General features: G+C 40.8%; 1 protein-coding gene across 4 annotated transcripts; it reads right to left on the bottom strand.

Annotated features, from left to right (window-relative positions):
- Positions 1–191: 191 nt before the first annotated feature.
- Positions 192–10,316, bottom strand: CKAP2 (cytoskeleton associated protein 2). Of its 4 annotated transcripts, none has more exons than XM_021526632.3 (9): positions 10,219–10,316; positions 8,610–8,697; positions 7,884–7,959; positions 5,389–6,197; positions 4,252–4,417; positions 3,567–3,734; positions 2,981–3,053; positions 1,877–2,267; positions 192–1,025 (listed from the first exon to the last, which is right to left on the bottom strand). In XM_021526632.3, the coding sequence occupies exons 1-9, from the start codon at positions 10,277–10,279 to the stop codon at positions 788–790; spliced, it is 2,070 nt and encodes a 689-aa protein (XP_021382307.2). In that variant the 5' UTR covers positions 10,280–10,316; the 3' UTR covers positions 192–787. The 4 variants fall into 4 exon arrangements, with proteins under 4 accessions (XP_021382307.2, XP_021382306.2, XP_021382309.2 ...); XM_021526631.3 differs by having other exon boundaries at positions 7,884–7,962; XM_021526634.3 differs by lacking the exons at positions 8,610–8,697; positions 10,219–10,316 and adding an exon at positions 8,257–8,342.
- Between the last annotated feature and the right edge of the window lie 117 nt (positions 10,317–10,433).

The raw sequence follows: 10,433 nt of genomic DNA on the forward strand, positions 1-10,433 counted from the left end.
CGGGGAAGCGCTGCTGGCGCCGAGCCCGCCCCACGGCGGGCAGCGGCACTGCCGGCCCGGCCCCCGCGGGCCCCGGCGCGGCTGCGCCGCCGAGCGGGCCGCGCACACGGACGCGGGAAACGCGAGCTGCCAGAGCTCAGTGCCAAGAACATACATATAGCCTTAACCTTTAAATAAAGAACAAACACAGCTAAATTGATGAGTTTAATAAGTATACCATAATACAGACTGATGGGTTTAATAAGTATACCATAGTACAGACTAATACAAGCCAACATAAAAATAGTCACATACATAGTGTTATCAGACCTCATCTAGGATTACTTGATGAACAAATCTCAGTAACTAAAGAAATTAAACTCTTGTTTTGTTGAATCTTGTCAGAGTAGACGTTGCATTACTGGAACACCTATATTACTTTGTTTTCTTAAACTAAGAGATTGCATGTTTCTAAGGAATTAACAGGAATTGCAACCAGTAAACAGTAGGTATCAGCAATATAATACCATGAGCTGCTAATATGAAGCATTATACCTAGTCCTTAATTGAAAATTTAATGAAACATAGTCAACATAAAGACAACAGTGCTTAGTCTAGTACTTAAAGCAGGACAGATTTGTTACAATTTTGAAAAGGCAGAAACTTTAAAAGTTTTATTAGTGACACAGGCAGTCCACAAAAATTAAAACAGCTTTCTCAAAGCTGCATAAAACAAGTACCCTTCAACTCTCCCTAAAAAGTATAAAATCTTTAACCCCCTCTAGCAGTAGCACTCTAAAGTAGCACTTTACTCTTCTATTTCAGCACTTGTTTCTTGGAGGGCATTGCTCTGTCTGTGGATAAACACAGTGGCTTTTGGCTCCAAGTCTCCCAGCTGCTCAAGGGAAGAGACACATGGATCTTGCTCTTTAACAGCATCAGGCAGCTTGAACATTTTCTCCCGAATGCGTTGAGAATATCGCAAAGGAGTTATGATTTTCAGATCTTTAGCACTGCAGTCATTTGCCTCAGGATGCATCTTCACACTTAGGAAAAGAAAACAACAAACCAAAAACATAAACATAGGCATGCCATCATACAAGTTACCTCTGCAGCAACCAGCAGAAACAGCAAGTCATGATTCCTGTTCAACTCTTTCCCATCCCCATAGCAAAAGGAAAGAGGTCCCTTTCCATTCATTCAGCTAAAACTAGATGTACAACTCTTTTCTTGGGCAAAATATTTTAACCCAGAAAACCTCCTGAAAAGAGTTCCCAAAATAGAGATTCTTTCCCATTCTATCAGGGGACACTGTTCTTCCTGCTGCAAGGGACAGTGGACAGCTGCCAGGATTCCAACCCCATCAGATGTTAAAGCTGAGCACAACTTCCTTAAGAAAAAAACTTATAGCAAAAAAAAAAAAAAAAAAAAAAAAAATTAAGCATTAGTTGGTTTGTACTGAGGTTACTACCCAGGTTTTGGCCTCAAGATACAATTAAAATAATCATGACAGGCCAGCTACATCTTGCTCACTAATTCTGTGTTATGACATACAACCTTATCTACATTTGAAAAGGGGAGGAATGGAGACCTCTTTATCTAGCTCAGCATGGAACTACTGCTGCCCTGCTGGCAGTAGAAGGGAATCCTAAATCTGGAATTTAGGTCTCTGCCACAAAAGTCTGGTTACTCTCTAGTGAAACATTCAAAAAGCAAAACAGTTTGGGTAAATAGAGAAAATACTTAAAAATACTTCCTTCTGAAGGAAGAGGAAGCAATCCTAAAAATGTGGTTCTTGAGAGCTTTTAACTAAGTATTCACAAATGCAGTGCCTCCCCATTTTACAGGACACAAACAGACACTACAGACTTTCCATGGTTACCTTAAGTAATCTTACCTTTCCAAATATGGTGTGGTAGGAGGGTTGCATCTCATTGAATAAGATGTGTCATTCTCTTTCTCAGGAGAATTAATTGCTTGGGCTGTATTTTTTATCCCTTCCTCCTTCTGTTCTCTTTCACATTTTCCTTTCTTTTTTGCCCGTTCTTTAGCCTTGTGCTTTTTATTCTTTTTTGGCAAGATCTCTCCTCTTTGTTTTAAGTCTAAATCAATTTCTTCTTTTTTGATAACTTCACTGCTTGTCTCTGCCTTCTTATTATCATTCTCTTCTTTTTGGTCATCATCAGGGCAGAGGTCTTTGAAGGTTTCCTGAACTGGCTCTACAGTCAAATTTGGTTCCTTGCTGACTTCCACTACCTCACTGAAATGAGCTTCTGTCACCACTCCCCCTAAAAATGCAATTAGTTACAATGCAATTAGTTACAACTAATGGGAATGTTTTTAAAGAGAACTTTTATTCTCATGTAGAGGTCCAAGATTTCAAGTAAGTGTGCACTGGAGTCTGAGCCACAATAATTTAAGTTGCTGATAATTTTAGCCACCTTTATGAACCTGCAACCTGAAAGCTCAGGCTAAGTACAACATCCTGAGAAGTCATGCTCTTCCTTTTCAAACGAAGCAGCTCTCAACAAGTATTTTAGCCAGTTTCTGGGTTCAGATACTTACCAGGTTATGTTACATTGAAATGAAATATTTATGGCTACTTTATTTCCAAAATTAGAATATTTACAACCTTTAATTGACACTATGCCATAACACAACCAGGTTTCTGGTAGTGAGGGAGTTGAGTCAGAAGCACTGATTTTTAGCTCACAAGAGTATTTTTATTTACTCTTTGTTTATCAGGCTGAAAAAGTTGGATGACACAGCTTTTATAAAGTTTAATTAACAAGCCTGAATACAAGGGCATCTCCAATCATTTTAACATGCCCACTGTTGAAAAGTATTTGTTTGGCCAAGATTGTTTTCAAAGATAATTGAGTATAAGATGATAATGGAAAACTTTTCATGAATTAAAATTTAATAACAGTACAAATAGTTCAAACACCTTGTGTTGGCTGTCAAGTCAGACATAAAACTAGAACAGAGTACTCAGACTTACCACTGTCAGAGTTAAGAAGACCTTCAGTATTTTTGATTGTATCTACTAGTGTGTGTCGCAATTCCTCTCTGGGCTGAAAAAAAGTTGCACCGTTTTAGAAAAACAATTCCAAAATGAATTATCATCTCAGCTTATTTTAGTGGTATAATAGTTACAGGGAAAGTGAAGCAGGCCACATGATGTTCATATTACAAATTCTTTCTTTAATACTGTTCAGAGTTAAGTCAGAACACAAGTGAATACTGTATTTTCAGTATTTGGTGTGCGAAAGATGTATTTGATGCCCTGAAATCTTGTTGATATTAAAGTACAAAAATTAAGTCCATCAGTAGATGTAAAATTAAGTTCTATTTTGGGTTTCTAGTGGTACTATGATAATTTGATGATCCTAAACCTTTCTTCTTCAAATTAATAACTACAGTGGCTACAGAGCAAACCAAATCCATTATTTTTATGGTCAGGTAGGTCATGTGACTTTCCTCCTACTATAAAGGTATTTAATAAGATCAGAAGCAGTTACATTTTACAAGCCATACTTCCATGCCTTTCTAGTTGTTAATCTCAAATTTTAATAAAAGTTGCATACCATTGCTCCTGCCAAAACGGCCTCCTCATAGACAGCAATAAGCTTTCCAAGATGGCCTGTTTGTTCAAGACGCATACAGCAGATCCAGTATTTTGCAAGCTTTTTAACCCCAGGAAAACTGTGTATCAGATCTTCCAACATGGCACGTGCTTCATCACCACGATGTCCCTAAAGTCAACACAAAAGGAGAGATTTAAATGCATTTGACACATTGAGGTGCTGTAGTTTTGCTGATTTTGGACTAGAAAGCCAGGGATTTTTCCTTTGGCCGAATTGTTATTCACCTATTCTTCAAAATTAGATTTATTTATATGGTATTGTAAGTAGAAGGTAAGTAGAAGTAGTAATATGTAAAGGCATCTTCAAAACTACTTGAAACAGACTTTTTCAGAAGTATGGACAAGTTTTTGCAAATGCAAACTTGTTTTAGGTTAATTACTTCTATCTACTCTCATTACATTATAGTTCAATTACTATTATTACCATTCTTGCCTATACTTATTTAGTAGCTCAGTGAGTTAGTAAAAGGTTAATTTCCTCAGCTGTTGGCAAAAGCTATGATATTGCTTAATGTGGGGAACAATTAATAACCTCTATCTGACTCACATGGGTCTAACATGCCCAGAGGATTTTCCTGCTGTCAGGACTTATATAATCAGAACTCAGTAGGCAGGGGTCCAAGTACCTGTTCTGTTAACTGCAAGCATTCACTCAGAGTCTTGTTGACTTTTTCTGTATCAGCAGCAGAGAATTCTTGTTCTTCACTTTTAGACTGGGGTCCCAGAAGTGCATATATAGGAGGTCGTCTCATCACTTTTCCTCTAGATGCCCTCCATTCATCCAGGCGAGCTCTGCATTTCAGAATATTATTAGCTGAAGTGACAGATGTTTTATCACTTCTTTTTACATTGACTGACAGTAATTGGGGTAAGTCATGCCAAGATACTCTTTCCAGGTAGTCTGAGTCGTCTTCTTTTAATCCCAAAAGGAATAAAGCTGCTTATGAGATCTGCATGGAAATTTCAGAACTACGCATAGGTCTGCTTTAGGTATCTACCAGGTTAAAACACTTTAATCTCTTCCCTTCCAGCTGCAACAAGAGACTTAGTTTACAGGCCCTTGTTTTCAAAATAAGGTAAAAAATGCTTCTGAACTATTAATCTGTGTCACCTTCCCCTCACCCAATCCCACTTCAAACCAGAAAACTAGAAACTAATATCTTAAGACAAAGTGTGGAGAACAGCCCAAAACAACCCTATAACACAATTTATAAAATCAGAAACTGATGTGAAGTGTAATTCAGTTTTAATGTTTCATTACCACCCCACCCCCTGGACTATCAATTCTTAGTAAATGTGACTTACAAGGCGTAATATGGAAATATTATATAACTTTTAGACTGTGAACCATATTCTCACCCATTGTCTATGCTGTACTCAAACTGAAAAATGTCCCTGACAAGTTCTCTCCTTCAGTCTGTAAAGATGCTCCTGCCTCAGTAATTTTTTTAAACTGTGACAAGCATGTGAAATTAATTTACAGTATATCTGTCATCCTTAAGGCTGTCACAACACTTAGACTAAAAAAAACAGCTCTAGCAACATTTTTTAACTGCACGGGAAAAGCTGTAGGCCTGGAGAGTTCCTGCAATTGAATCCTGATTTCTCAGTTTAAGCCTTGATGCTGTACTTGGGCATCAAGTCCAAACACTTAGTTCTCTGTTTTTTAGCGTCTATACAGCAAAAATATCTCAAACTAGATATTCTTGGGGAAAAAGGCCTGAATAACTTCCAAGAGTAAGATACAACAGTAATTTAGTTACCTTCTCTCTTCTGCTGACTCTTTTGGCAGAATAGATTTTCTCTTGCCATCCATTTTAGCATTCTGTCCTGATTTTGTACCAGGAGCAAGAGAAGCTGATTTTGCTGAAACTTCTTGTCTTGCATCTGCGCACTTCTTCACACCCTGCATTTTGCTATCAGGATTGAAAGAAGCAGCCTTCAGGGGCTGTGATCGCCTTCCACCAACCACTTTTGAGACTGTTACTTTCTTTGGTGCCACAGCAAATGTCAGCTGTTTCTTCAGACCAGACTGTGAGTTAGTAGCAGCTTTGTCAGATGGTTTGGTATGAAACGGGAGGTCACCGTTTGATTTTACAAACTTAGGATTGTTTGCGACTTTGATGGTCTTCAGAACTGTATTACAGCTTTTCATGGACAAAGAATTTGCTGCTTGTTTTGTGGCAGAAGGAAAAAGCTTCTTGTCTGGCAAAGAACTCTTTTCCCCATCAGTTTTTGCTGCTTTCCAGAAAGAATTTATCTTGGATTGGATAACTTTGCCACGATATCTGCCAAGAGCTGGTTTCTTTGGTACACTCTTACTTGCATTTTGTTTTTCTGCTGTCAAATGCCTCTCTTTAACTGTTTTTATTTCCAAGATGGCCTTGCTAAGTGGTACATGCTGAGATTTTATATCTATGACTTTATTCTCTGGAGCTTGATTTTCAAGATTACAGTTTGTCCCTGATACGTAACTTGTCAGTGGGACTGTAGAAGAGTTTAAAGTAACATTTGTTTCCGAGTTTACAGTTGATTGGTCCCATGACACTTTATCAGCATTCTCTTTATTTTCCTGAAATCAAAAGCAAATTCATGGAAATGTTAGATGTAGGTTCATGCTGCATGTTACTTGTTTCCAAAGACGCTTCCAATGATTTACAGGGCTAAAGTGCTTAAGTGCCAGTTTAAAGGTGCCTACAGAAGTAAAGTATAAATATTATTTGTCAACTATTACTGCAGAAGTCACATCAAAAATCAAATAAAAACTGCTTAAATTCTGACTTGGAAGTAATAAATAAAACTATTAAAGCAACTTCCGGCTTTAAACTGCCCAAATTACCTACTTAGAAGAGTTATAGAGCAGAAACTTGCTTTAGGCTGTATGTAGTCAAGAGTAGTATCTGTTTGCATACCTCATCAATTAATGGCAGCACCATTCTTCCACTTAGTGTGAATAGTCTACTAACACAAGGTAGTGAGTAAAGTAGTAATTAGGGATAGAAGGACCTGCTGGCAACATCCTCTCTCCACTTCACTCCTAGGAGAAGCTACCAGAAGAGAATTTCTCTTACTATTGAGATGTAGGATGCTGCAAGTTGAGAATAGTTACATCAGTTTTACTGGCTTTACTGAAACTATTAGCTGTACGCTCTCTGCACAACCCCTTATGAAAAGCTGAATCTAGTCTTTTCTCCAAAATAGTTGCTCTACAGCAACTAATTCAGCATTGGATATTTCACTCTTTAAAAAGCTGCTGCTTGGACAAAGGCATGAAAAAACCATGTGAATGACACATGGAAGTCTGCAGGAGCAGACTTTGAGGAAGATGTCCTTGACCTGAAAGAAAACTCATTTTCTGGTCTGTCATTGAGGCTTAGTAGTTAGATTTGACAAAGTTTGACAAAGTCATAACTAGAGTTTGAGTGTGAGGACTTATTTCAGGAAACTATGTACCTTAACTCAACTTTAAACCATACAAGACATTTATACAGAAAAATATATGTCCCTTCAAGAAACTTGTATCAGTTTTGAAGTTTAAAGTTTTTTTGCTTTTCTCCTCAAATAGCTCCACATCTCAAATCTTATGAAACCCAAACTCTAAACTATTAGGTCTTATGTCTATTTTTACCTCATCTTTTGCTGAGAACAGGTCTGGAAAAGAATCTCTATTTTGCTATTTCTAAGCAGCACAACCATTTGCATCTTAATTCCAGGAAAGTGACATGAAATGATACAACACATTCCCTTAAACTCTGATTAGGTATTGGCACCTGCTTCTGATTACCTTAGTTTTGCCAGCACACCACTGAAAAAAACGTACACACTCAAAAATTCATTTTGTTAATGGTTTGGCTTTCTTTCAAGTAACAATAAACTTCTTTACTGTGACAAAAGACACTACTCAGATTTTAAATAGCTTCCCCAAAGACTCAAAATGTATCAAAAACCCCTCTAAGATTCTTGAGACATGTTATTAAAATTGAAGCATTATTTCAGGAATAATGGTATCCTCTTTAACTCTCTCTCCTGTTGAGTATAAATTGAATATCACATGATCCATTTCCTACTGTAATATGACAGCTTTCCAAGAAGCATATAATAAGCAGTGATTAAATAAAGGGCTAACAAACCACACCTCTGCACCTGCAAACGTCTCATGCTCTGGAAGTCATACAACATAAATAGATTTAAGTAAGTGGAATGTTGTAGCCATAGAAACAAAGTGCCATCAGTATTTAAGTATCAGTCAAAAACTTACCATTTCTGCCTTGGGAGATGTTGAGAGCTGTAACTTGTCTTGTAGTTTACTGGTAGTAGCTCTTCTAGTTCTGCTACTGCTTAAAAAAAAGACATCTTAAATCATGCAACAAAGGGATGTATTTTTAGAGGATGTTCACGTTTCAGTTGGTAGTCTACAGAACGTACTCGTACTGAAGCATTTCTGTTTAGCTTGCACTATTCCACCATCAAAAACAAATGTTTAAGCAACCACTGATCAGAATCCAGGCTGGAAAACATCATTTTTATACCATAAAGAGCTGTCTAATAGATGAAGCTGAAGCTCAGCTACTGCAATCATGAGAGCCCAAGGCCATCTGAGACAAGTCTGAACAAGGACACATAGTTCTTACCACAATGACATGTTCCAAAGCCTTCAGTCAGGCACTAGAGAGCTGTCATCAGACTACCTAGAAAGTTACAAAACCACCAAGAGCAGTATTGTCTCCTAGCAACTATGAAAATGTATTGACAACTCAGAAGAAGAACATCTCAGTTTAAAGTTACAAATTCAAATTCTTCCTCAGGTGCTTTGTGATGTGTTACATAAGAGACATGGCACTACTACATGTGACTGAAAATAAACATTCTAGTGAGCAAGTGGTATCTTTGCATCAGAGCACTTGCAGAAATCAGCTGAGAGGAAAATGAAGGAACATTAGTGAATATGAACATAAGAGAATATAAGCAATAGCAGAAACATTACCTGATCGACGTCTGGTTTTCTTGAATGGGCACACCAGAAAAAGTCTTCTTTCTTGATAGATACTCTTCGACTTTCTGTCGTCTTTGTTCTAGCAAATTTTAAGACAGAGACTTGTTACAATTTCAGCTAAAATATTAATGCTAAACTTTCTTAGTCAAGAAGGAAATGTAGTTAGTATAGCATTGAGACATTACAAAATATAGATACTACATATTAAGAAAGCCTTAGTTTTCACATCTCAATGGCTTACACATTCTTGCATTTCTTGAGAAAGGCAGTATTCAAGGGATGGTTGAATACAAATTCACAGCTAAACAAAACGGCTGGTTTGCTCTATTAAACTCAAAGAAACACTATTTTGTAACATGAAGAAGTCAGGCTTGCTGTTATCTTCTGTATGCCTGTCCAGTATTTCACATAGTTACTGTTGGTTCAGCAAGCACACTTTTCACTTGTGGCAGTAGCAAGTATAGCATACATGAAAAAACGCCATGCATTTGAACCCAACTGACCATCTGTAAAATCATTTGCTTCTCTTCTGCTCTCACTTGGACATCTAGGAAAATAGCTAGACTACATGGAGCGTTAATACCAGCATGAAGTGATCCTGTAGAGGTCCTAAGAACAGCTGTTACCGTCCCTCTGGGGATGGCAACTCCACCATCTCCCCGGACGGCTCATGCCCATGTCATATCCCCCTTTCTGTCAAGAAAGTCCTCCTAATGTCCAAGCTAAACGTCCCCTAGCACAGCTTGGGACTGTCCTCTTGTCCTGTCACGTCAGAGACAAGGCCGGTCCCCATCTGGCTCCACCCTCCTTTCAGGCGATTGTAGAGTAATAAGGTCTCCCCAATCCTCTTCTCCAGGCTGAGCACCCCCAGGTTCCCTCAGGCACTCCTCACAGGGCTTGTCCTCCAGACCTTTCCCCAGCTCCCTGCCCTTCTCTGGACAAAGCCACAGGAGGCAGTGCCCATTCCCTGCTTCTGAAGGACCCACCACAGCTCGTACAGAGGCGGTGCCCCTGCAGAGAGCGCGGTGTGCATCCCAGAGCCCCCCAGCACCTTCTGCTTCAAAAACGCCCACACCGCCCCTCGCACGAGCAGCGAGGCCCACCAAAGCAACTCCCTTGCTTCAACTTGCAGAAGCGGAACGCGTCAGAAAGTAAATAAGCACAAGAGTGCCGCACTTGCTGCTTTCAAGAGGATGCTCTTCACGTCACGGCGTGCTGTTTGCCATGAGGAAGGCTTCCAGCCCAGGAGCCCTACCTGGGATAGGGGATAGGATGGGTTGGGGTGGGGTCCGTACCGGCCCCAGCCCTGCCAAAGGAGAATGAAGTCTCGTCCGTCCACTCGCAAGCTCTAAGACCACAACAGCGAGCGCTGCCACCAAGACCTGCCGGGTCTCCGACCTTGCCAGAAGCACCTGCCCTCCCTCCCACTGTCCGGAGGGACCGACCGGCTCTCGCACACCCGCCGCAGCGACGCGCGAGGCGGCAACGGCGGCCGGTAACGCCCAGCGCCGCGCGGCAAGCGAGAGGGCGGCCCGCGGCGGGAGCAGCTCGGTCCCGCGGTGCCCGGTGCCCCTGTCCCCGCCGAGCGCCCCGGCCTTACCGCGGAATGCGGGCTCGGACCGGCAGCCAGCCGGGAGCTGCGGAGCCGCGCGCGCCGCCATGGCCGCCGCGCAGCGAGCGTTTGAATCGCCCGGCGCCGCCCCGATTGGCCGGCCGCGGGGCTTGAACTGGCCAATGGCGGGCGGCGCTGCCCTCCCGCCGCTCCCCAGCGGAGAACATGGCGGCCGCTGCCCGGGCCGCCGCTAGAGGGCGCGG

This window comes from Lonchura striata, chromosome 2 (genome assembly GCF_046129695.1).
Source record: "Lonchura striata isolate bLonStr1 chromosome 2, bLonStr1.mat, whole genome shotgun sequence".
Classification (NCBI taxonomy): domain Eukaryota; kingdom Metazoa; phylum Chordata; class Aves; order Passeriformes; family Estrildidae; genus Lonchura; species Lonchura striata.